At 41.5% G+C, this 24,619-nt stretch overlaps 1 protein-coding gene and 1 long non-coding RNA gene across 5 annotated transcripts in view; one reads left to right on the top strand and one right to left on the bottom strand.

Moving 5' to 3' along the window:
- The window catches only part of ABCC5 (ATP binding cassette subfamily C member 5), a 76,459-nt gene that overhangs the window by 17,362 nt on the left and 34,478 nt on the right, over positions 1 to 24,619 (bottom strand). For all 4 annotated transcript variants that reach the window (XM_060684962.2, XM_060684961.2, XM_087872055.1 and 1 more), the window contains 12 exons: positions 23,281 to 23,428; positions 21,977 to 22,125; positions 21,751 to 21,858; positions 19,826 to 20,176; positions 15,844 to 15,915; positions 13,815 to 13,939; positions 10,998 to 11,070; positions 9,240 to 9,443; positions 7,735 to 7,878; positions 6,197 to 6,299; positions 4,813 to 4,997; positions 359 to 505 (listed from right to left, as the gene is read on the bottom strand). In XM_060684962.2, coding sequence (XP_060540945.2) covers positions 359 to 505; positions 4,813 to 4,997; positions 6,197 to 6,299; positions 7,735 to 7,878; positions 9,240 to 9,443; positions 10,998 to 11,070; positions 13,815 to 13,939; positions 15,844 to 15,915; positions 19,826 to 20,176; positions 21,751 to 21,858; positions 21,977 to 22,125; positions 23,281 to 23,428 — 1,809 coding nt within the window. The remainder of the gene's footprint in view (positions 1 to 358; positions 506 to 4,812; positions 4,998 to 6,196; positions 6,300 to 7,734; positions 7,879 to 9,239; positions 9,444 to 10,997; positions 11,071 to 13,814; positions 13,940 to 15,843; positions 15,916 to 19,825; positions 20,177 to 21,750; positions 21,859 to 21,976; positions 22,126 to 23,280; positions 23,429 to 24,619) is intronic.
- On the top strand, positions 6,229 to 7,902 carry LOC117656336 (uncharacterized). Its single transcript, XR_004588934.2, has 2 exons — positions 6,229 to 6,318; positions 7,706 to 7,902. It is a non-coding gene; the product is annotated as an uncharacterized LOC117656336 (long non-coding RNA).

Here is a 24,619-nt window from a genome sequence, read left to right on the forward strand (position 1 = left end):
AGCCTGGCACCTAAGCGCCCTGGCATTTTCTGCACTTTTTGGGGAATGTAAGGAGAGGGAGGGCCACGTGGGATGCATTGCTCGAGAGCCAGCAGAGGATGACCCTGAGAAAATTCCCTTATCATTTTCTCAGAGCAATAACATCTTCGCACCTGTGGATTGGCTGAATCCACACTGGACTGTTGGGAGGGGTTTCCAATTCCTTTATTCTAACTGTACGGTCTGAGGGCCCCTCAGAGCCTGCTTTCTTTTTTGCCCTGCTATCACCTCTATTCAATAAAAGGTTTCTTTTGAAATGCCAAGTTTCAAGAGCCTTTACTTTCTTGAATAAGAGGGAGAGGCCGGGCCTTACACCTACCTTGACAAAGGCAATGCCACGAACCGCCTTCAGAATCAGCATGACTCCCATGGAGAGTGCATAAATGCCAGCATAGTAACGCATATGAGGGTTATCCTTCATACTGTCGCTCACCACGGTTTCATTCCCCAACAACAAAGTAGTGTTCTGAGTTTGTTTAAAAAAAAAAAAAGTGAGTTTCACGATTAAGATAGAAATGGGATACACATTGGCCCAGTTCATAGATACAGCTAAGGAATCCTCACATACCTTGTTCATGATTTTGCCTGAATAGAGGTGGTCCTTGGCTTACAACCATTTGTTTAGTGAACGTTCGAAGTTACAACAAAACTGAAAAAAAGTGACTTACGGCTGCTTTTCACACAACCACTGCAGAATCCCCAGGGTTATCGGATCAAAAATTTAGGCGCTTGGCAACTGACTCATATTTATGAGGATTGCAGTGTCTCGGGATCACATGATCTCCTTTTGTGACCTTCTCACAAGCAAAGTCTTTTGGGGGTTTTTAAAGGGATTTTATTGGGTTTTTTTATATTTGTATATTTATTTATTTATTTTTATTTATTTATTTATTTTCAATTTATATACCGCCCTTCTCCCTGAGGACTCAGGGCGGTGCACAGCCAGAATTAAAAACATGAAATACAAATATTAAAAACAATTAAAATCTATATAAATTTGGCCCAAAATTTAAAAAACCACAAACCAATTAAACATTTAAAAATTTAAAAAATTTCTTCCTAAGCCAACCCGGCTTTATTAAGGTCATAAAAAGGGGCAAAACTCCTTGGTAGTACAGTGGTCTAAAGCACCCTGTTATTAAGACCAGCTGCCTGCAATTACTGCAGGTTCGAATCTCGCCAAGGCTCAAGGTTGACTCAGCCTTCCATCCTTTCTAAGGTAGGTGAAATGAGGACCCAGTTTGTGGGGGCAATAAGCTGACTTTGTATAAATATACAAAAGGATGAAGACTATTGCTTAACGCACTGTAAGCCACCCTGAGTCTCCGGAGAAGGGCGGCATATAAATCATATTAAAAAAATAAAATAAAATAGGAAAAGCAGATTCGCTTAATAAAGCTTTTTCTTGTTTGTTTAAAATGCTTTTTAAATTTTTAATGGTAATATATTTTATGAACAGTAAGCTGCCCAGAGTCATTGACAAGAGATGGGCGGCCACAGAAATCGAATAAATAAATAAATGTGACTATAATATTGCCCTATCTTACAAGGTTGATGCAAATATTACAACATTTACAGCATGTTTTGAAGGTCAAAACATGCTGTAAATGCAAAGAAAACTCTGTCACGCTGAGCAGCAGTAAAGTTTGCTACACATTTGTAACATTACTAACATTCCTGTGCAACCTACTTTTCCTGACACCTATTCATGTTTATTTGTTCAGTTGGAATGAAGACATCATGACAGGGATGAGGAGGTGGGGGCATCAAGTTGCAGAGATAAATAAAAACAGATCGTCAAGAGCCCACTGCCTTGTGCAGAAAATGAATGTGACTGTTTAAGTGAACAACATGGTACACACTGTTCCTGTGCACAGCATGGCACACACTAATTGTCCCCGTGTAAATGTGACCAGACCACATGATACCAGCATATTCTACAGGCGATGTGCAGATGGCCTTACTGTTCAGGCCATCTTCCAGCTGAGGACGCAACCTATTACCAGGGCTATAAAAAGGAAGCTTAGCTTTCATCTTGGGTGTTTGTTCGAATGATTTGCAAAGCAAAATAGCCCTTGCAAAATAGCAAGGGAAAAAAAATTTCTGAAAGATTGCTTTAAGCAATAATGACGAGGAAATTTCTACCACTGGGCTTTGCCTGTTTGGTCAGGGAACATTTAATTAGTCAATAAAATTTACTGGGTCTGTTACGCAGTACTCTCAGTTTTCTTAGGAAGGGGGGTTTTTTTGGATCACAAAGAGAAATCTTTACAGATGGTCCTTGATTTATGAGCACAATTGGGGCCAGAATTTTGTTGTAAGTTGTTGTAGTTGTAAATCAAGTTGGACACTGCTTATGGCAGTCATTAAATGAATCACTTGGTCACTGAGCAAATTGCGCAGTTGTTATACAAATCCAACTTCCCCAATGCCTTTTGCCAGAAATCAGCAAAAAAGATCACAATTCGTGATCACATGATCTCAAGATTCTACAACCTGTCATAAAACACGAATTGGCTGCCAAGCATCAGAATTGTGACCATGAGACCTCAGTGGTGGTGTAACAATTGTAAATGTGAGTACAAGGCCTTAAGACACTGTAACTTCCCTTGTTAAATGAGCAGTCGTAAATCGAGAACTGCCTGTAAAGCATTCACTTATAGGCTTTTTTGTCCTGATGTTCACTGATGTGCACTGAACCAGAATAACAGCGGGAAGGGATCCTGAAAGTCTTCTAGTCCTACCACCTGCTGAAGCAGAAAACCCTACACAGGTGTCCTCAACGTACAATCACAACTGAGCCCAAAATTTCTGTTGCTAAGTGAGACATTGTGAGTTTTGCCCCTTTTTAATGACCTTTCTTGATACAGCTCTTAAGTGATGCAGTTATTAAATTAGTAACAAGTTAAGTGAATCTGGTTTCCTTCATTGACTTAGCTTGTTAGAAGGTAGGAGGCCTGGGGACAATGCAGCTGTCATAAGTATGAGTCAGTTGCCAAGTGTCTCAATTTTGATCAAGTGACCATGGGGATGCTGCAAACGATTGCAAGTGTTTAAAATGGTCATAAGTTACTTTTTCAGTGCCGTTGTAATGTCAAACGGTCACTAAACGAACTGTTTTAAGTTGAGGACTACTGGTACCATTTCAGACAAATGATTGTCCAATCTCTTCTTAAAAACCTCAAGTGTTGGGGCACCCACAACTTCTGGAGGCAAGTTGTTCCACTGATTACTAGCTCCAGAATATCAGAATCATTAGAACCAGAATACTAGCTTGGGCATACTGTTAACTTTTGCACTGTTTGTTTGTTTATTATTTATTTATTTATTGGTTCGATTTATATGCCGCCCTTCTCTGGAGACTCAGGGCGGCTTACAATGCGTTAAGCAATAGCCTTCATACTTTTGTATATACCTGCTTAGTAGGGTTTTTGGCCCCCCCAAGCAGTGTTCTTTTTTATACAAAGTCAGCTTATTGCCCCCACAATCCGGGTCCTCATTTTACCTCCCTCGGAAGGATGGAAGGCTGAGTCAACCTTGAGCCTGGTGAGATCTGAACTCGCAGTAATTGCAGGCAGCTGGCAGCTAAGGGCTAGAACCAAGGCTCTTTTCTCTTTGTTGAATGACAGTTAACACACGTGAATAATAATAATAATATCAATATTATTTGCTTCCTTATTTACAAACAGAACAATGATCTTGGAACTTCCCTTAAACCAAGAGCCACTCTTTTTCTGCAGCAGCCCCTGCTCTATGGAACATCCTCCCTTCGGAGATTGGGATTATCCCGACCCTGTTCGCCTTTCGTAAACATGGCTGTGCTCCCGAGCCTGGGAAGCCACATGCGCCAAGGGCCCCTCCCACTGGCTATAGTCTTAACGGGCCAGATGTCTTACTCCTGTGTGTACTTCGAATTAGATACTTTAATGTTTTCTTACTGATCTTAATGGTTTTTTTTTACTGTTTTATTGGTTTAAATGTTTGAATTTTTAATAGTAATATAGCGGTACCGGTAAAGGTAAAGGTTCCCCTCGCACATATGTGCAAGTCGTTCCTGACTCTAGGGGGCGGTGATCATCTCCGTTTCAAAGCCAAAGAGCCAGTGCTGTCCGAAGACGTCTCCGTGGTCATGTGTCCGGCATGACTCAACGCCAAAGGCGCACGGAACGCTGTTACCTTCCTGCCAAAGGTGGTCCCTATTTTACTACCTGCATTTTTTACATGCTTTAAAACTGCTAGGTTGGCAGAAGCTGGGACAAGTAACGGGAGCTCACCCCGTTACGCGGCACTCAGGATTGGAATCGCTGAACTGTTGACCTTTTGATTGACAAGCTCAGCGTCTTAGCCACTGAGCCACCATGTCCCTTGTGGTATCAGTACTTATCCTTAATTGGTTCCAGGAGGTGCAATGTGTACTAAAAAGGACGAGTACCAAACAAACCATGTGACTTCCCATGTGACCCTCTGTTTCCGCCAGGAAGGGCTTCCTATATATCCCTTTTCTTATGTCAGCAACCTTCCCCGCATGGCCGATTTCCTATCCGCCCTCTGCGGCTGTTCCCCACATCAAGTGCCAAACCAATGAGGAGTACCGGGACAACATTTTCACGTCAAAATGCGTCGAGTACCAAATTCGACGAATTTTGAAACAGCCGAGTACTGAGGTCCCACTGTATATGTTTTGAATTGTAAGCCACCTGGAGTCTTTTACTGAGGTGGACAGCTATAGGAATCAAAGTAATAAATAAATTCGAAGATACTGGTTGCTCTTACCCCACTGCCTTCCTTGATCCAGTAGCTCAGCCACCAGTTGCTGAAGGCCGTACTGCCCACATTCAATATGAAGAGCGTCATGATGGTCAGGAAAGCGACGGGGCCTCCAGCTGCTTGGATGTAGACCCAATAAACGGACCAGGGGACAGAGCCTTTGCCTTTCTCTTCCATCTGCATCAGCTGAACTAAAGCACAGGGATGGGCAGAGGAGGAGGTTAAGCAGAGAGAATTCAACAAATCCAATCTATACTAAATACAGGTATTCCTCGACTTAGGACCAAAATTTCCACTGCTAAGCAAGCCAGTTGCTAAAAGAGCTTTGTTCCCATTTTACAACCCTTCTTGCCACAGTCACTGCAGTTGTTAGGTGAATCATGTGGTCACTAAATAAATCTGGCTTCTCCCATTGACTCTGCATGTCGGAAGCCAGCTGGGAAGGTCCCAAATGATGATCATATGACTTTGGGACAGTGACACCATCATAAATACAATGCCAGGTGCCCAAATTTTGATCATATGGCCACGGGGATGCTCCAACAGTTGCAAGTGTGAAAACCCATCATAAGTCACTTTTTTCAATGCCGTTGTAACTTTGAATAATCATTAAATGAATGATTGTAAGTCGAAGACTACCTGTACACAGCTAAATAATGACAGGTAGTCCTTGACTGACGACCTCAATTGAGCCCAACATTTTTATTGCTAAGCGAGACATTCGTTAAGTGAGTTTTGCCCCATTTTATGACCTTTCTTGCCACAGTTGTTAAGTGGATCACTGCAGTTGTTCAATTAATAACATGGTTGTTAAGTGAATCTGGATTCCCCATTGACTTTGCTTGTTAGAAGGTTGCAAAAGGGTATGACCCCGGGACACTGCAGCCGTCATAAATATGAGCCAAGCATCTGCATTTTGATCACATGACTATGGGGATGCTACAGTGGTTCATAAGTGTGAAAAACGGTCATAAGTCACTTTTTTCAGTGCCGTTATAACTTTGAATGATCACTAATTGAACCGTTGTAAGTTGAGGACTACCTGTATTATGCAAAGTTCCCTGAGAACATTTTAGGTACCTAGGCAGCATTCAAATGTAGCCAACCAAAATCTGTAAATAGGCTAGAATTAAACTCTGGTTAAATTTTCCTACACGTGACTTAAATTATCCTAAACTCTTGCCTAGATTACTTTGCTCAACTTGAAGACAAAAATGCACGCCATTTCAAAATTAGCACTGGTCTTTGTGGCTAAAGGAAAGGCAAGAACTAATGTAAGCTTAGACCCACGAAGATCATCTGGAACCTAAGGCCTTGTTAACAGAATACCTGCATGCACACAAGTTGGGTAGGAGTTAAATTTGTATTTTTTTTGGATGACAAGCTGTACCTTCTTCCTTCTTAACTACTTTCTCTTTCTTCACAGATCCCGTCTTGGTGCCTTTCTCTGGGAGTCTTTTCAATGAACTGTTTGCAGTCTTCTTTAGGTTAACCTGCAAAAAGAGTCAGGAGGTAAATCAGATTCAGCCTACCTCACCTTTGCAAGGAAAATATCATAAGCACGTTCGCCCAGGAAAGGGAAAAAAAGCCCTGGTTAAAGTCTCCATAAAGGGATGTCCCATATGCTAGGTGTTTCTTCTTCAGGTTCTGACCAGCTCTGGAGAACCAGTAGCGGAAATTTTGAGTAGTTCGGAGAACCGGTAAATACCACCTCTGACTGGCCCCACCCCCATCTATTCTCTGCCTCCCGAGTCCCAGCTGATCAGGAGGAAATGGGGATTTTGCAGTAACCTTCCCCTGCCACGCCCACCAAGCCATGCCATGCCCACAGAACCAGTAATAAAAAATTTTGAATCCCACCACTGGGACCTGTATGCTAGGATTGGACAACCATTTCTCTGAAATGATATAATGGGTCTCTCGCTTGAGCAGGGGGTTGGACTAGAACAGGGGTGGGCAATTGTGGCTCTTTTACAACCTGTGGACTTCAACTCCCTGTGGAATTCTGGGAGTTGAAGTCCACAGGTTGGAAAAGGGTCACAATTGCCCACCCCTGGACTAGAAGACTTCCAAGGTCCATTCCAACTCTATTATTCTGTTATTCTAACCACCATTTTAAAGACTGACGTCAATAGAAACTTCCCTCTTTCTGCCAGCCACCAAGTAGAAACATGAATCATGTTATATATATATATATATATTTTTAAATTTGATTTATATGCCGCCCTTCTCTGGAGACTCAGGGCAGCTTACAATGCGTTAAGCAATAGCCTTCATCCTTTTCTATATTTTTATACAAAGTCATCTTATTGCCCCCACAAACTGGGTCCTCATTTAACCTACCTTAGAAAGGATGGAAGGCTGAGTCAACCTTGAGCCTGGTAAGATTCGAACCTGCAGTAATTGCAGGCAGCTGTGTTAATAACAGGGTGCTTTAAACCACTGTACTACCAAGGCTCTTAAGTAGTTGTTTATTGTAAATTTGTACTGCGAGGTGCACGACAGCAGGAACTAAGTAAAGGAGTAAAACAAAGAAGTCAATATCATTACCCAAACTAGGTAACATCAGTCTGATGATGTTATCTAGGTTGGGTAATGAAACATCTGAAAACATCTGCAAGAAAACAACCAAGCTCAGAGAGCACCTCATGTCAACCCTGAGCTACGAATATTCTCCTTTATTGAGATTAATATCAGGAATCTGGCTGGTGATTCACAGAAGTCAGAAGTTTACCCAGCCTTCATCTTGGCAGATTGTCCTAGTATGTGGAGACCTACGTGGTTCAGAAGACATATTACAAGCTGACACAATAATTTTGCTATTACATGAATGGCTTGTAACAAATAATAAGTTATTTGGTCTTTAGGATAATTTACACACGACTTTATTTTTCCTTAGGGCAAGAACCGTAGCACCGAAATAAATACCTCAATGTGTGGCGTTTCTCCCAGCTGCAAGCTATTGAAGATGGCTGCATAGTCGCCGTTCAGATTCATCAAGTCTTCATGGCTACCCCTCTCAGTGATGCAACCTTCCTTCATGAAAATCACCTCATCGCAATCCACAAGATACTAATAAAAAAGAAGAGGAACACTCATGGTGAGGTGGAGAGATCATTCGACCAAAAATTTAAAAAAATAAAAATAAATTAAAAATTCATAAATAAATAAAAGAAAACAGGAAAAAAAACTCTCAAAGGGCAGACTCAAGAGGCCAGTAAGTCTTCTTCTGCCGTCAGTTTTCTCCGTTTCTATTCATTTGTTCATTTGCCACCCATTCATCATGCAAGTCTTGACAGTACAGTGGTTTAGTGCACCCTGTCATTAACACAGCTGCCTGCAATTTCTGCTGGTTCGAATCTCTCCAAGGCTCAAGGTTGACTCAGCCTTCCATCCTTTCTAAGGTAGGTGAAATGAGGACCCAGTTTGTGGGGGCAATAAGCTGACTTTGTATAAATATATACAAAAGAATGAAGGCTATTGCTTAATGCATTGTAAGCCGCCCTGAGTCTCCGGAGAAGGGCGGCATATAAATCAAATTTAAAAAAAAAAAAAAAAGTCTCATGAGCCATGATATTTCCTCTTCCTAAATTCCCTCCATTTTCATTTTTCTTTACACTAGTCACTATCACAACCCTGTAAGGCAGATGAGATTAATCACACATTTGATTATGTGCAGAAGCAATGATTGCTTCAATTTATCTTGGGCCAGCTTTCTGTCTCTTTAGCAGAGAATCTCAGGCCTCTTAAATAAGCCATTAGATTTGTCTAAACATGGAAGCACCCAGTCCTGTAACCTCTCTTCACGTGGAAAAATTATTTCCACCCCATAGTAATTTGGATATAAGCCGTCCATACAGGTAGACTTCAACGTACAACCACAATTGAGCCCAGAATTTCCACTAAGCAAGGCAGTCATTAAATGAGTACAGCCCCATTTTACAACCTTTCTTGCCACAGTTGTCAAGTGAATCATTGGGGATAAAGCAAATCTAGTTTCCCTCACTGACTTTGCTTGTCAGAAGCCAGCTGGGAAGGTTAAAAATGGTGATCACAGTACTCCAGGACACTGCAACTGTCATAAATAGATGCCAGTTGGAAAGCATTCAAATTTTGATCACATGACCATGGGGATGCTGTAACAGTCATAAGTATGAAAACTGATTGTAAGTCACTTTTTATCAGTGTCGTAACTTCAAATGGTCACTAAATGAATAGCTGTAAGTGGAGGACTACCTGTACGAAGTGAAAATGCGGGATATACACTTTTATATATCAGTTAACAAATTGCTTGCTTTTCCTTCTCACTCTTGGCTGCTGTTGACTCTCAAATACACTTAGGCTAAAATCCTCTGTATTTTTATTTCTTCTGTGAGGTTGAAACCCAATGAGGTTGATTAAATTAAGAGTTACTCTGGACACTCTCAGCGTACCTGGAGCTGGTGTGTGATGAAAAGAACTGTTTTGGACTTCAGGTGCTTCCGGATTGCACTGTTGAAGATGTGGTTTCCAACATGGGCATCCAAGGCACTCAAAGGATCATCGAGGATGAAAATGCTCTTGTGGCTGTACAGCGCACGGGCAAGGCTGATCCGTTGGCGCTGCCCCCCACTCAAGTTTGCACCCCGGTCACCAATCTAAATAAAACATGCCTTGTTCAAATATTTGTTTGGCCATCGGTTAAGGCACAGTAGACCTTCTTCATTCCTTATTTATCAATTCTGTCCTTTGTCCAAAACTCAAAGCAGGATTCCAATAATTCAGCAGAATTCAAATAGCTGTAACTTACCGGAAACCATTTACTGAATTTGATAGCAAAGATTCAAAGCTAAAACTCCTACAGAATCAAACTATCTAGCACTGTAACCTATTGTTTACTTAAGGAATGTGTGTTTAGGGAATTTTTGAGACAAATATATTTGAAAACAACAGAAACATAAAATATAATTGACAGAAACAGCAGATGCCTATTTAAAAAACAGCAACTATAATCACTGGATGGGCATCCAACTCATTTCAATGCAGTTACATAATTTTGCAATTCAACTGAAATGAGAAGCAAGAAGTGCATCCAAGGCAACATTCAGTAGTATTTGACCAATTATTAGAAAGTCTCTTCGACTACCTTCTGACCCTAAGAAATTAGCAAATGAAATGGAAACCACCCTTCTAAAAAAGCAGAAAGGAATAAAATGAAGATTTCAAACACATTTAGGGCAGGAATGTTTTTTACTACCCAAAATCTCCAAAGATGGAGTTGGCCCTTGCTTCTTTGGGAGAAAATTGTACAATTTGGGTGCTGCCATTCAAAAAGTGCTTTATAATATTTCCATCAATTGAATTCAACTTGAAACAACAAACAGAACCTGCTCTTTCCAGAAAATAATCTTTCCTTAGCAGTAAATACCTTACCAAACTCACCCCTCATTTAAGGTACCTACCTTTTTGTATCAAGAGAAACATAATTTATTTACGAATTTGGAAATCAGCCATCTCTCACACACAGCAGTTGACAAAGCACTTAATTTTGAGATTCCTCTCCTCAAAGTGCAACAGGACATGCCCTAATTATTATTTTGTGAAATAACTCTAAGAGAAAGAGTGGCAAAACCTGGGGGTGGCGTTAAAAGAGGGATCAGTCTAGAATCCCTACATAGCCACAAACCAATTAGACCTGTTTACCTTGCCATGTCATTAATGGTTTCGTGTGTTAATGTGGGGCAGGAAAGACCAAATCCACACGTGAAGGTCCAATTAAATTAATGTATAGTTAGTCATGCCTGTGTGCTAAAATCTTCTCAACTAATGGTCACTACCTGCTTGGAGTCAAATAAGAGTCAAGGGAATTAACTTCCCTTGAATTCCCTTGACTCTTATTTGACTCCAAGCAGGTACTGACCATTAGTTGAGAAGATTTCAGCACACAGGTATGACTAGCTAGACGTTAATTTCATTGGGCCTTCACGTGTGGACTTGGTCTTTCCTGCCCCACATTAACACATGAAACCATTAATGACATGGCAAGGTAAACAGGTCTCATATTTTAGAGTCTGATTACATATTGAGTAGTTAAGGTGTAATGAAGTTAACAAGCAAAGCTGTTTATCAACCCCTAAGCCTGTCAGACATTTTCCCTCTACAGAGGGGTCTCCTAGAATTGGGCAGCTGATGCATTCAAGCAAGGTTCTTACCTCAGTCAGATCCCCATTTGGCAGGATAGCCAGATCAGGTCGGAGACAGCAATCATTCAACACCATATTGTACCTAAATATATATATATATATGTATATGTATAGATGGCTATACGTATTTTTAAAAAGCAGTGAACAGACCCCTTCCAAGTTAATTGGGACTAAGTCTGCCCCCATAGCATTTTCCCAGGGTCTGTTTAAAGAAAGACATATTTAGGAAATCTATCTCAGACACATGTCAGCCCGATTGGGACATTTAGAAATTTATCTGGTTTTGCCCCAGGTTGAATTGTGACTGTTAGGCCAATTAACTAATTGCTTTGAAATAGATACATGACTGGCGAGCACAACAATGGGCAACAAAGACAGTGATTGGCTCAAAACTGACTTGTAACATCAGTTGCATTTTCGATGATGTAATATCAGGCTGGCTCTTACATAATGCTGTATTATAATTTTGTATAACGTGCATTTCTCCTCCATCCACTTTAAGTGGCCGGAGAGGAAAATTCCTGCCAAGTTTCACTCTGACTTTTGTGTGGGGGTGTGTGTTAATGTCATCTCCTGCCGACTGCCTGGACAGCTCTCTGCAGTTTCTCTTGGCAAAACTTTTTCAAGAAGCTTGCCCTTACCTTCTTTCTAGGCTGAGGGAGAGGGACTGGCCAAGGTCACCCAAAAGAGGCCTGGAACTCAACAGTCTCATGGTTTCTAGCCAGTTGTCTTAACTATCGCACCAAACTCTTTCTCATTGGATTCTAATTTAATATTTACTCTTTTTATTTCTTAGGGGCTTATATTAAACATGGCAACAATTCTGCAAGGCAGGCTGGGCTGAGAGAGAATGACTGAGCCACAGTCAGGGGTTTCTGTGGTTCAGAGTCAGGGTGGATTTGATTTAAATCGAGCTGATTTAAATCACAATTTAAATCATGATTAAATCACTAGTAAAAAGGCTTGATTTAAATCAACTCGATTTAAATCATAATTTTTAAAGAGCAGCTGTCATCTCTGCTACTCCTTTGACCCACTGTTGACTCACCAATAGTCCCAGTGTTGCCGAATATACAGCCTCATGCTACATAACTCAGCTCCGTTTCATGCTGAATAAACTAAATTATTTATGTATCTTAAATAGAAAACTATCTTACGATAGATTTTTACCCCAAAAGTTTTTTATTAAAATAAATTCGATAAAAATAAAAAAAATCCAATTTAAATTAAAAAAATCCAATTTAAATTTTAAAAAATCTGATTTTTTTGATTTTTTAAAAAAAGTCATTGATTTTTATCCACCCTGTTCAGAGTCCACTTCACCCTCAATTTCCTTGCTCCCAATCCAATACCTCTACACTACATTATTTCTCACTGATTTTTCAGTGATTCCTACCAAGTTCTTATCTGTGCCCAAAAAATAATGTTTGAAAAGCACTCTCCATTTTGTGAAGAGGTTCTGGCTTAGTAAGCAGGCTAAAACCACAACTCCTGTGATGTAGTGAAATAATAAGCCAGGGGTTAGGGAAAACCGGGGTTTAAAGACTTTCTCCCAGTTGGGAAGAACGGAAGATATGTGGCTCCAGTGCTCAGTTCAAGCTCACCAGGTCTCACGTAAAGGTAAAGGATTCCCCTGCCAGTTGTGTCCGACTCTAAAGGGCAGTGCTCATCCCTGTTTCTTAGTTGAGGGAACCAGTGTTGTCCGAAGACACTTCCGTGGTCATGTGGCCAGCATGATTATACACCAAGGTGCACGGAACATTGTTATCTTCCCACTGAAGTGGTACCTACTTATCTATTCGCATTTGCATGCTTTCAAATTGCTAGGTGGGCAGGAGCTGGGGCAAGGAACAGGAGCTCACCCCGTCCTGGAGGCTCGGGGCTCGAACCCAGGCTGTCAGCTTTCCAGTGGACAGGTTCAGCGTTTGTAACCACTGAGCTATCATACCCCTAAGTCTCATGTACTTAATACTAAATCATAGCTTTGTGTTATAAAAGGCCTGGACCAATGGTGAAATGTAAAATTTGTTACTACCGGTTCTGTGGGCGTGGCTTGGTGGGGGAGGGGGTAATGTGACTGGGTGGGTGTGGCCAACTTTTTTTTTTTTTACTTTTAAAAGCATTTTTACTACAACCTTAAGAGGTTGCAGGAAAAAGTGCTTTTAGAAGCCTCTGACGATCAGGCAACTCAGCTGGGATCGCCAGAGGCTTTTAAAGGCATTTTTTTTTTTCCAGAACCTCTTCGGCCATAAAATGCTTTTAAAAGCCTCTGATGATCCCAGCTGAGCCACGCGATCATCAGAGGCTTTTTTTTTTTTTACTTTTAAAAGCATTTTTTCGGCCAAAGAGGTTGTAGAAAAAATGCTTTTAAAAGTAAAAAAAAAAAGGTCTCTGATGATCGCGTGGCTCAGCTGGGATCATCAGAGGCTTTTAAAAGCATTTTTTCGGCCGAAGAGGTTGTAGAAAAAATGCTTTTAAAAGTAAAAAAAAAAAAGTCTCTGATGATCGCGTGGCTCAGCTGGGCATGGGGGGGGAGGGCAGGGATTTTTACTACCGGTTCTCCGAACCACCCGCCTCCCATCGCTACCGGATCGGGCGATCCAGTCCGAACCGGGAGCATTTCACCCCTGGCCTGGACCAATGTTTTATTTCAGTGCAACCAATGAAGATTACTTCCCACAGTAAGGGAAGTGCGGACAGGAAATCACAGGCTTGTTACCAGTTGTAAACTATCCAACCAGAACAGCTGCGAGGCCGGTTCAGGACTAGCCTCCACCCATCAGCCTTTCCCCACCTGTATCCCGAGAGAAACCCCAGCAGACTGACCTTTCTTCTTCAAGCTCCTTCCCAAAAAGGATGTTGTCTCTAAGCGTGGAATTTAGAATCCAGGCCTGTTGGGCCACATAAGCAAAGTTGCCATCCACAGCAATGCTGCCTTCCAATAATGTCATCTGAAACAACAGCAACAGGCCTGTCAAAGATACTGCCTTATCAACAAAGGATACGAGCAGTGGTGAAATCCAATTTTTTTTACTACCGGTTCTGTGGGCGTGGCTTGGTGGGGCTTGGTGGGCGTGGCAGGGGAAGGATACTGCAAAATCTCCATTCCCTCCCTACTCCAGGGGAAGGATACTGCAAAATCCCCATTCCCTCCCCACTCTTGGGTGAAGGATATTACAAAATCTCCATTCCCACCCCATTCTGGGGCCAGCCAGAGGTGGTATTTGCCGGTTCTCCGAACTGCTCAAAATTTCCGCTACCAGTTCTCCAGAACCTGTCAGAACCTGCTGGATTTCACCCCTGGATACAAGCCTTATCATCAATAAAGGAGAATATTTGTAGCTCAGAGGGCTCCTTGGTGCTCTCTGAGCTAGGTTGTCTTCTTGTTTCATTACCAAACTAATAATGAAGTGCTAAAAAAACATCCGCAAGAAAACAACCAAGCTCAGAGAGCACCAAGGACCCCTCAAAGTCTTCTAAATTCCCGCCCCTCCCTCTCAAGACTCTTCTTTCCCTCACCCACCTCCCACTTCTGGAGATAGGCCAAACTGTCACATCCCGGAAGACATTCTTGCAAAGCCTCATCTTTACAGCCCACTCTAAGCCCAATAAAACGGTGGAGGATTAGATATCTGGGGATAGGTTGTTCCACTGAAGGAGGCCGTCACAAATAAAGCCTACATATTGTCTCCTGCACATGGCCTTCCTTCAAAGAAATGATTGGTGAAGCCCTGTCTCAGCCCAAAGAGCAAGCTTGGAGATGCTCTAAAACTTGCACCACAGGCCAAGAAGACATCCAGTTCCCTGTATATGGTACTATCAGGCACCTCCTCTGCCTGGACAGAGACTTCCCCAATCAAGATGAGGGATAGCAATGGATGAGCCACCTGAGCCTTCGGTTGATGCTCCCACACTTGTGTGAATGACTCGCAAGAAAGCAAGAAGTCATGGCTTGGGACCAGGTTGTTTGAAGGATCAGTTACATCTACTCAACACACCGGAGAGGAGGGCCAGGGTATGTTATGGGTCCCTTCTCTTAAGAAGGTCCATCTAGTGGGACCAGGAAGAAAGGCCTTCTCCATGGTGGCTCCCTCCTTGAGGAACGTCATCCCTGTGGAAAGAAGCCTGGCCTCCAACTTGATACTCTTTCAAAAGGCCCCGAAGACACAATTTTGGACCCAAGGGTGATAGGGGAGCCAATCAAGGGGTTGGTTTTATTGTTGTCACCAGGGGGAATGAGACTTTCTTGGATTTTGTTTTGGGGTTTTTATTTCTGTAAAAGACCTGGAGTCACCACAAGGGAGTTGGGAAGCCATATAAGTGTTCTTCATAAATAAAGCCTCTCCTAGAGTAGAGTAGGCGGGCTGGTCACATGCCAGGTGTAACTGTGCACACTAAGACAGTAGAATTTTAAATAATGTTGCTACCAGATGCTGGAAACTGCTGGAAACCCCTTTGCAATCTGGTCTTTACAATTTAAAGGGAAGGTAACTTCTCTGTGCTATCAAGTCTTGGAAGAAGGGAGAATTTCACAACGGAATGCAATCGGTTATGCCTGCCAAACAGCACGGGGGGGGGGGGGAGGAAAGCAAACTGATTTGCTGTCCACTTTAACAAAAGGATAACAACAAATCTAAAGTAGATTTTTTTTAAATGTCATTTTCTATCAAGTCCTGAGAACCCAAAAGACACTCCGGTCGCAATGTCTCTTCCTGATTTCACTGGACAGGAAAATTCAATCCAGAAAAAGATGGTCAATGAGCGTAACATTTTTGTCACAGTCAATGGGATAACAAAAGAAAGAAGAACCAACAACTTAGAAAAATAGGTTTTTAAAAGACCAGTGGTATCTCACCTGTCCCAAAATGGCTGAAATGAGTGAGGTTTTCCCACTCCCCACGCTGCCACATATCCCAACAAGTTTCCCCTGGATTGGATCAGCAAAAGGAGAAGAAAAATTAGTACATGACAAAGCACCACAAGAAAGTAATGCTATTTACCACCCAATTATTTAATAAACATTAAACAAAATCCAATTATTATACATAATATTAATGGATGAGGGTATTGTTTCCTGCAGCCCTGAGCATAAAGTGTTTTTCCCCCCCTCAGATGACCAGCAGCCAATGTCTCTTTGAAAGAAAAAATGCACTAAATGGATAGCAAAATACTGTGGAGATTTCCTCAGTCTTCTTGCCCTCAAGCAAGCTGATTGCCAAAGGAATCGATTTGAACTTTTCCTTTATCAAACTTGTGACTTGAGTTTTTTGAAGTCACGTAGAACAGCCATCTTTGCATAAATAAATACATGAAAATGCAGCTGCCGAATATTATCAGAACTAATCTGAGGTAAAATTGTTGCTCCAGCGTATCTCTGCTGCGTGCCCAACGTTCCAGAAGATTATTTAGTTCATGTATTTATATGCCGCCCTTCTCCAGAAGGACTTAGTTTTTAAGTCCTTCTGGAGAAGGACAAGTTAAAAACATGTACAACAAAATCCCATTTTAAACCAAATTAACTAATAAATAATCAGAGTCAGCCAAGCCTTGAACAGCCAAGATAAATATTTCATTGTGCTGAAAATAGTTTCACAACACAAAAAGGGCAAACTTGTCCTTAGATAACCTAGGATTATGTGTCTCTGCCAGTCTTTCCTTCAGCTGGCAAATAGCTGGCTCTGGTTAGTTTAGGCCATAGTACACGTAGTTCTCGACTTACGACCACAACTGATCGTGAAATTTCTCTTGCTAAGCGAGACAGTTGACAAGTGAGTTTTGCCCCATTTTATGACCTTTCTTGCCACGGTTCTTCAGCGAATCTCTGCAATTAACTTAGGAACACGGTTGTTAAGTGAATCTAGCTTCCGCATGACCCCATCCTAAATATGAGCCAGTTATCACGCATTGTTGTGGCCCGTCAGTGGCCTGTGCAGCTAATAGCTGATTCCGACAGCGAGGAGGCTGGTGTGGTGCTGCACCAGCAGCCTGTGCAGCTGGCACTTGAGTCGGACAATGAGGAGGCTGGAGAAGATGTGGTGCCAGAGGTAGGGATTCAGCCAAGGCCTTCAGAACCTCCAGAAGCTCCCTTAAGTGAAGAGGACGAAGAGGAGGAGCCTCTTCTCGATGCACAGGTGCACAGAGTTGCCAAAAGGCAGGAGTGGCTCTTCAGGAGGAGGTCTCCTCAAGAGTAAGGCTTGGGGCTAATTGGCCACTCCCTTAGCCTATTCTTAAGGAGGAAGGCCGACTGAAGCAATTTGCAGGGAACAACTTCGTTCACATACCTTTGTGTCTTGTCTTGCTTATCTTATCAGCTTCCTGCAAATTGCTTCTGGGCATTCTGCCAACCACAGTAAGTTTTCAGTTATTATTCTTTGAATTCTTGGCGGCTGTTAATGCAGTTAATTAACAGCCGTTGTTGTAAAACACTGGTTTATTTAGCAAACTAAGGTTTGAACGGACTTTGTATGTGCTGCGTTCTTTGGGATCCGTAGCTGGGGCAGAACAAGCATCTGATTTTTGATCACCTGGCTGTGCAAATGTTGCAATGATTCTAAGTCTGGAAAATGGTGATAAGTCACTTTTTCAGTGCTGCTGTAACTGTGAACAGTCATTAAATGAATAATAGTGTATCATGCAATGCCCACCATTACTTCCAGAGGCATCCATTCATAAACAACCCATTCAAAGGCTGACAATAAGCAAGTGTATCCGTGTTTAGGCACTAAATAGAAGTCCTTGACAGTTCATTTAGTGACCATTCAAAGTTAAAACAGCACTGAAAAAAGTGGCTTATGACCATTCTTCACACTTACGACCATTGCAGCAACCCCACGATCACATGATCAACATAAGGATGCTTGGCAACTGATTCATATTTATGACGGTTGCAGTGTCGCAGGGTCATTTGATCACTTTTTGTGACCTTCTGACAAGCCAAGTCAATGGGAAAGCCAGATTCATTTAACGACCGTGTTACTAACTTAACAACTGCAGCAATTCACTTAACAACTGTGGCAAGAAAGATCGTAAATTGGGGCAAAATTCACTTAACGAATGTTTCTCTTCACAACAAATATTTTGGGTTCAATTGTGGTCGTATGGCAAAGACTACCGGTACGTTAACAGTTGTCTATGGCTGCAACTGGCCAGGGAAGGGAAGGAGTCAGCGGGGTCATTCCACCCTTAGCAAGAAGTCCAAGCGAACACAATGTGCTAATGCACTGCAGTGCGTATCAAATGACTCTCATTACTCTCTTTAAATACATAGCAGTCAACAGAACACTAAAAATAAAAGAGGAACACAGCAACAAAAATCAATTCAAACAGAACCAGAAAAGGAAAACAAAACTGCTCCTCTCAACACAAAATACGTAATTTGGATACAGGTAGTCCTCAAATTACAACCATTTGTTTAGCAAGTGTTCAAATTACAACAGAAAAATTGAAAAATGTGACTTACCACCCGTCCTTGCAATTACGAGCATTGCTAGCATCCCAATGATCACATGAACAAAATTTGAGCCCTTGGCAACCAACATGTTATTTACGACAGGTGGAGCATCCCGCAGTCATGTGATCGACATTTGCGACCTATCCAGGCTTCTGACATGCAAATTGAATTGGGGAAGCCGGATTCACTTAATAACCACGATTCACTTAACTGCAATGATTCGCTTAACAACTGTGACAAAAAACGGTTGTAAAATCTGGCACACCTCAATAACCACCTTGGTTAACAATGGAAATTCTGGCCCCAATTGTGGTTGTAAGTCGAGGACTACCTGCATATACAAATGCCTTTGTAATTTGAATGCAATATCTTAAAATTTCATATCCAACTTGATATTCCGAAGACCTTTGTAGAGGAAGGAATCTATTTTGTTCACATTAAAAAAATGGAAGACAAATGGTTATAAAACAATATTTAACTATTTGTTTCATTGCTTTGAAATACCAGTGATTTCCTACCGGTCCCCAATGGGTAGGAAATTTCTAGCATTTCTTACAGTTCATAAATCTAGCAGCTAGCAAAACAAATTGGAATTGATCTCTTGCATTATTGATTTGATTTGATTTGATTTGATTTGATTTGATTTGATTTGATTTGATTTGATTTGATTTGTATACCACCCTTCTCCAGCAGGACTCAGGGCGGTGAACAGCCGAGATAAAACAGAGCATAAAAAATTTAAAAAACAGTTTAAAAGGTAATTAAATAATTTCCGCCCAGAATTTAAAACAACCCAATTTAAAACCAATTTCAAATTAAAACCGAAACGGTTTTTCTCTAGACTGTTGCTTTTTCAACATATCAATAGAAGGAAATGGCATTCCTTTAGTTTATATGACTCCCTTGGGTTATGGAGAGTCCTAGAATCATCCCACAAGATCCTCTGTGCGGCAACGGTCTGCAGATAGCTTCAGGAGCTGTGCTTCGAAGCAGCTTGTGAGCCGACAGCTGGGGATCGGGGCTGCAATCACTTCGTTGTTGAAAAAGCAGCCATTTTGGGGGGGAGGGTGGAATTAGCACCATGCCACTTTCTAACTGAGAGAGAGAGAGAGGGAGGGAGGGAGGGAGGGAGGGAGGGAGGGAGGGAGGGAGGGAGGAAGGAAGGAAGGAAAGAAAGAAAGAAAGAAAGAAAGAAAGGAAAGGGAAGGAAGGAAGGAAGGAAGGAAGGAAGGAAGGAAGGAAGGAAGGAAGGAAGGAAAGAAAGAAAGAAAGAAAGAAAGAAAGAAAGAAAGAAAGAAAGAAAGAAAGAAAGAAAGAAAGAAAGAAAGAAAGAGGTACAGGGAGAGAGAGAGAGAGAGATAGGGAGAGGAGGGAAGTACTTCCTCACCTTCTCAATTTCCAGGTCAATGTTGTAAAGGACCTTCTGCAGCCGGACATTCGCAAGCTGGATGCGCTGGTTCTCCTCCTCGGGGCTCGGGGGGTCATCGCTGTCCACCAAAAGATGGCCCTTTTGCTCAGTGAACACGGTCTGCCGTCCCTCGCGTTGCTGCAGCTTCCTCTTGTCTTTCGTGCTCATGGCCGTCTTGCCTTTTTTCATTTTAGGGGTCATCTTGGGTGAGCTCTGGACACTAGCATGGGAGGATTCCCAGGCTAAGGTGGCATTTGTCATCTGTATGGCTGCGTGAGGACTGGCTGGTTTTTTCTTTACCATATGAACCTCTTCCATTAGAAACAAACTCTGATAGGAGTTGTGAGAGAGGTGCAAAGATGAGACACCTGGTCAAGACTGAGGGGGGGACAAAGTCTACGGCACACTCACGCAGCAAAACACATCAGGCTATACAGTGCGAGGAAGCTGAAGAGCAAAAGGTAGCTCATTAGTGAAAACTAACGCCAGATCCTTCAGAAGGATCTGGTTGACCCACGAATGCAGTGGTCCTCAGACAGAGAGACGCCAAGACTCATTTGGCAGGTGAGAAAATTTTGCTCGCCAGAAACGCCACCAGCTTAAACGGGTGAGAGCGTTGCTCAACCCAGGTTCAAAAAAAAAAAAAAAAAGCTCAATTCTCTGCTGTACAAAAAGCAGGCACTTTTGGACTCGGACTGTGTGTTATCACTGATGACCAAACAGCATCGTAATTAAAACCAGAGCCTCTATGTCACGTTTTCCACTGCATCCGTCTTTCAAAAATATTCTGCAGTATTTGTTCAACAGTTTACACAGAAAAACCAAAATACAGTTTGAGTTAGTTAAACAAGTATTTCCAAAGAGATTTATTTCTTTAATGACTTCCATCCCCTCCCCCCACCACCCCAGAATAATTATGGGACTGGCACTGAAATGATCCACCGATAAGCAAACTATAAGCCTATGTCTTAAGAGATAACATTACTGCTTTTCTCTGAAGGATTCCTCTTTCCAAACCTTCTTTTAACTAAGATTTAGCATCCTGCATATTTCAAAATGATAGTGCTGTTGTCGCCAAGAATAATAAAATTATTCCACTGGCCTAAAGATTTGCTTGCTTGATGGAATTCCTGGGTATTCAAATGACAGACCTAAAAGCAATTTACAGTTCAAAGCATATATACAATGCCTTCATGCAACCTCAGGTAGATACTTCTGCTGAGAACATAGTTCTATGGTGAAAAAAAGTTGGACATTAGCTAGTTTAAGCACAGTAATAGAGGAACTGCAAACATTCAGAAACCGAGAGAGAGAGAGAAAATGAAAATTAAAGAACGCATCTCAGTTGGGCTGCTCTCAATATTTTCCAGGTTACGTTTTGAAATGCACTTTAAAAGTAACTGTGACAAGAATGAAGCCCAACAGCCAGACTAGCTTTCCATCTGAATGAACTATACATGCTAAAATCTTCAGCAATTCACAAGAGTTCTCTTGTAGACAAGCAAATATGGAAAACTTAAAAAAAGAAAGAAAATCACTGCCAAGGAATTTGACACTGTAAGCTATCATAAGACATGCTGTAGGTTGCATTCTATGAGTTTCTGCATGCGTGTGTATCATGCTTATTATCATGCTCTAAATTTATTTAAATCCTGCAATCCTATTCTCTCTTTGACTTGGCAGTCAACGGAATGCAATTAATGACTAACGTTAGCGATGTTAGTATTATACAGCTAAATGGGCACTTTGGCAAACTTTCACCAAGTAAAATTTCAGGGTGTTTAGCTCATGCTCCTTGTGGTGAGAATAGAGCGATGAAGGTAGCAAGAGATTTAATATGTATTTTAGAATATGCAAAAGGACCCAACCAAGTAGTAAAATACGGCAAGGCAAAGATGACTTACTTTAAATCTATCAGCCGCAACAGAAGCTTCAGACAAGGACTTCACAGAAAACGGGGTGACTTTCAAAGCAAAAGTCATGGAATTGAACACTGTCACCACTGTAAACGCCTGAAACACAGGTGGAAAGAAGCATTTTTGACTGCAGCAGCAATAAGAAGCCCTGTGTAAATCCAAGAATTTATAGCTAATCGGCAACCGTGACAGCATTCTTTCAGGTTTAAATTACCTGGGCTGCTGTGAGATCATAGCCGAGGATCATATGAACAGAGAAAGTTACCACACTAGCTATTACTACAACGATAGGTGCCACTCCCACAGTGATGCTCTGGAAGTATCCTGCACGCTCCAGAATTTTGTGTTCTTCCTCTCTGATTTCTAGGAAGAGGAGACAAAGTGATTAGCAGAAGATTAAGTTAATTACCAAGTTAACTGTGGTTTTGTCATCTGCAGGAACCACACACTTACAGCAGACTAAAATGAAAATGCAAAAGGGAGCATGATTTATACATTTTAAAAGATTGGCCCTCCCTGGCTACAAAAATGCAAGCTCAGTTTTATCCTATGATTAGTTATGCAAATGTAACAACAGTAGAAAAGCCAAAGAAATCTTGATGAGGATTCTGTCATCCAGGTAGAATTGTCTGAAAGTTGACTCATGGCAACTGGATTCATTTTCTTGTTGGTTTGAGATGTTTCACTGCCCGTCCAAGAAGTAAAACTTCTCAAACCAACAAGAAAATACTGGTAGTCCTTCGCTTACAACAGTTCATTTAGTGACTGTTCACAGTTGCAACGGCACTGAAAAAAAAATGACGTATGACCATTTTTCACATTTTCACACTTTTTCATGACCATTGCAGCATCCCCATAATCACGTGATTTAAAAAAAAGGAGGCAACTGGCTCATATTTATGACGGTTGCAGAATCCATGGGTCACATGATCACATTTTGTAACAAGCAAAGTCAAAAGGGAAGCCAGATTCACAGCCCTGTTGCTAACTTAGCAACTGCAGTGATTCACTTAACGGTGGCAAGAAAGGTCATAAAATGGGGCAAAATCCAATAACGATCATGCTTAGCCACAAAAACTTTGGGGTCAATTGTGGTCGTAAGTCAAGGACTACCTGTACGTCCAGTTGCCATGACTCAACTTTTAGACAATTCTACCTAGATGACTTGAGAATCTTCATTGACATATTGCCAAGCACTTTGGGAAAGAAACCATGAAGTTGGTGAAAAAACATTCCTAAGAATTTTAGGAACTGGCGCATTGCAAGAATTCTCTGCCTACTCAAGATTCCCCTAACCAACTTGTTGAGACGGAAGAAGCTACTTGGATGGCCAGCAAAACATCTCAAACCAGCCAGAAAATAAGTCCAGTTGCCATGACTCAACTTTCACACAAACAAATCTCCCTTGTGCATACCCAGTATCTGCAGCAGCAACTTTTATATGCCATTTCACTGTTCAAAGAGGAAGCAAAAGAAAGACTTGTGGATGAGACAGTAAAGAAATAATTAAAAACTCACTTTGAACGGTCTGTGAGAAGGCTTTCACCCAAGCATACATTTTAATGAATTTAATATAGTTAAGCACTTCATTCATTTTCTGGACCCGTTCATCAGTTACAGCCACACATTTCCTTCTGAAATAAGCTGTAAAGCGGGATGCAAACATCTGGAATCGAAAGAAAGATAGTATCAGCATACAGAAGGTGCAGACTCCTTCAGCCAACACTCCACTAAACAACTAATTCCCACAACACTGTCAAACTATTTACTAAGACTGTATTACTATTATTCTTCTCATCCTTCCTATTACCTATCTCTTCCCAGTTATGACTATAACCATGTTGCTTGTATTTTTACGATTTATATTGCTATTTGTTTCCTAGTATGATTTGATTGCTTATTAGTAACCTATGACTATCACTAAGTGTTGTTTCTTTTTTTCTTTTCTTTTCTTTTTTTTTTTTGATCTTTTTATTTTATTGGTTTTTTTCAAACAACTTTTTTTTTGGTTTTATTTATTAAACAAACCAGCTCGACCACCTTTTAAAAACTTAACGCTTCCTATTTCAAACTCAGGGGAGCAGACAGACAGGAGAGGAGGCAGGCTGCCAGGCACGCCTCCCCCTACTCCCATAAATAGAAGAGGGGAGAGGCAAGACCTCACATGTTCATATTTATATATATTTACACTCCACACTTTAGAGCAGCTCCCTCCCCACTTCGGATCAAGAGGCAACGCAGCCCCTCCTAGAAAAATATAAACTCAGGTGAAACCAAAGGAAATAAGCAAAAATACATTCAGCTGGGAGCCTCCCCAAATCCTGATCCTTGCCCCCCCAAATTACACTCCGAGTATCCCACTAAGAGTCTAAACACCCCTAACAGAGAGGACAAATGCAGTGTGCCCCCTCCCCACATAAACAGAAAAGGAGTTAAGGAGACACCTCCATCTTTAGGATACATCAACCGAGAGGAGGGAGGAGCTCCAGCAAAGAGCCCTTCCCTTCCCCCACCAAAAAAATCATTCTGAGGAGAGGATGTCAAAACCAAATCCAAAGGGGAGGGAGAAGTATTCTGGGCTAGATGAACGTATTTTTTTTTTCCTTTTATGTATACTGAGAGCATATGCACCAAAGACAAATTCTTTGTGTGTCCAATCACACTTGGCCAATAAAGAACTCAAAAGCATCCTCTATCTAATGAATTAGCTAATAGCTTAGAACGGTGTTTCTCATCCACATTCTCAATCACAATAATTTTTGTATGGACTTCAACTCCCAGAATTCCTCAGCCAGCATCCTAGTTAGGGAAGTTTGAAATATTCAAATATTTCATATACCGTATTTTTCGGAGTATA

Source organism: Pantherophis guttatus, chromosome 6 (genome assembly GCF_059756535.1).
Source record: "Pantherophis guttatus breed Tessera chromosome 6, ASM5975653v1, whole genome shotgun sequence".
Classification (NCBI taxonomy): Eukaryota; Metazoa; Chordata; class Lepidosauria; order Squamata; family Colubridae; genus Pantherophis; species Pantherophis guttatus.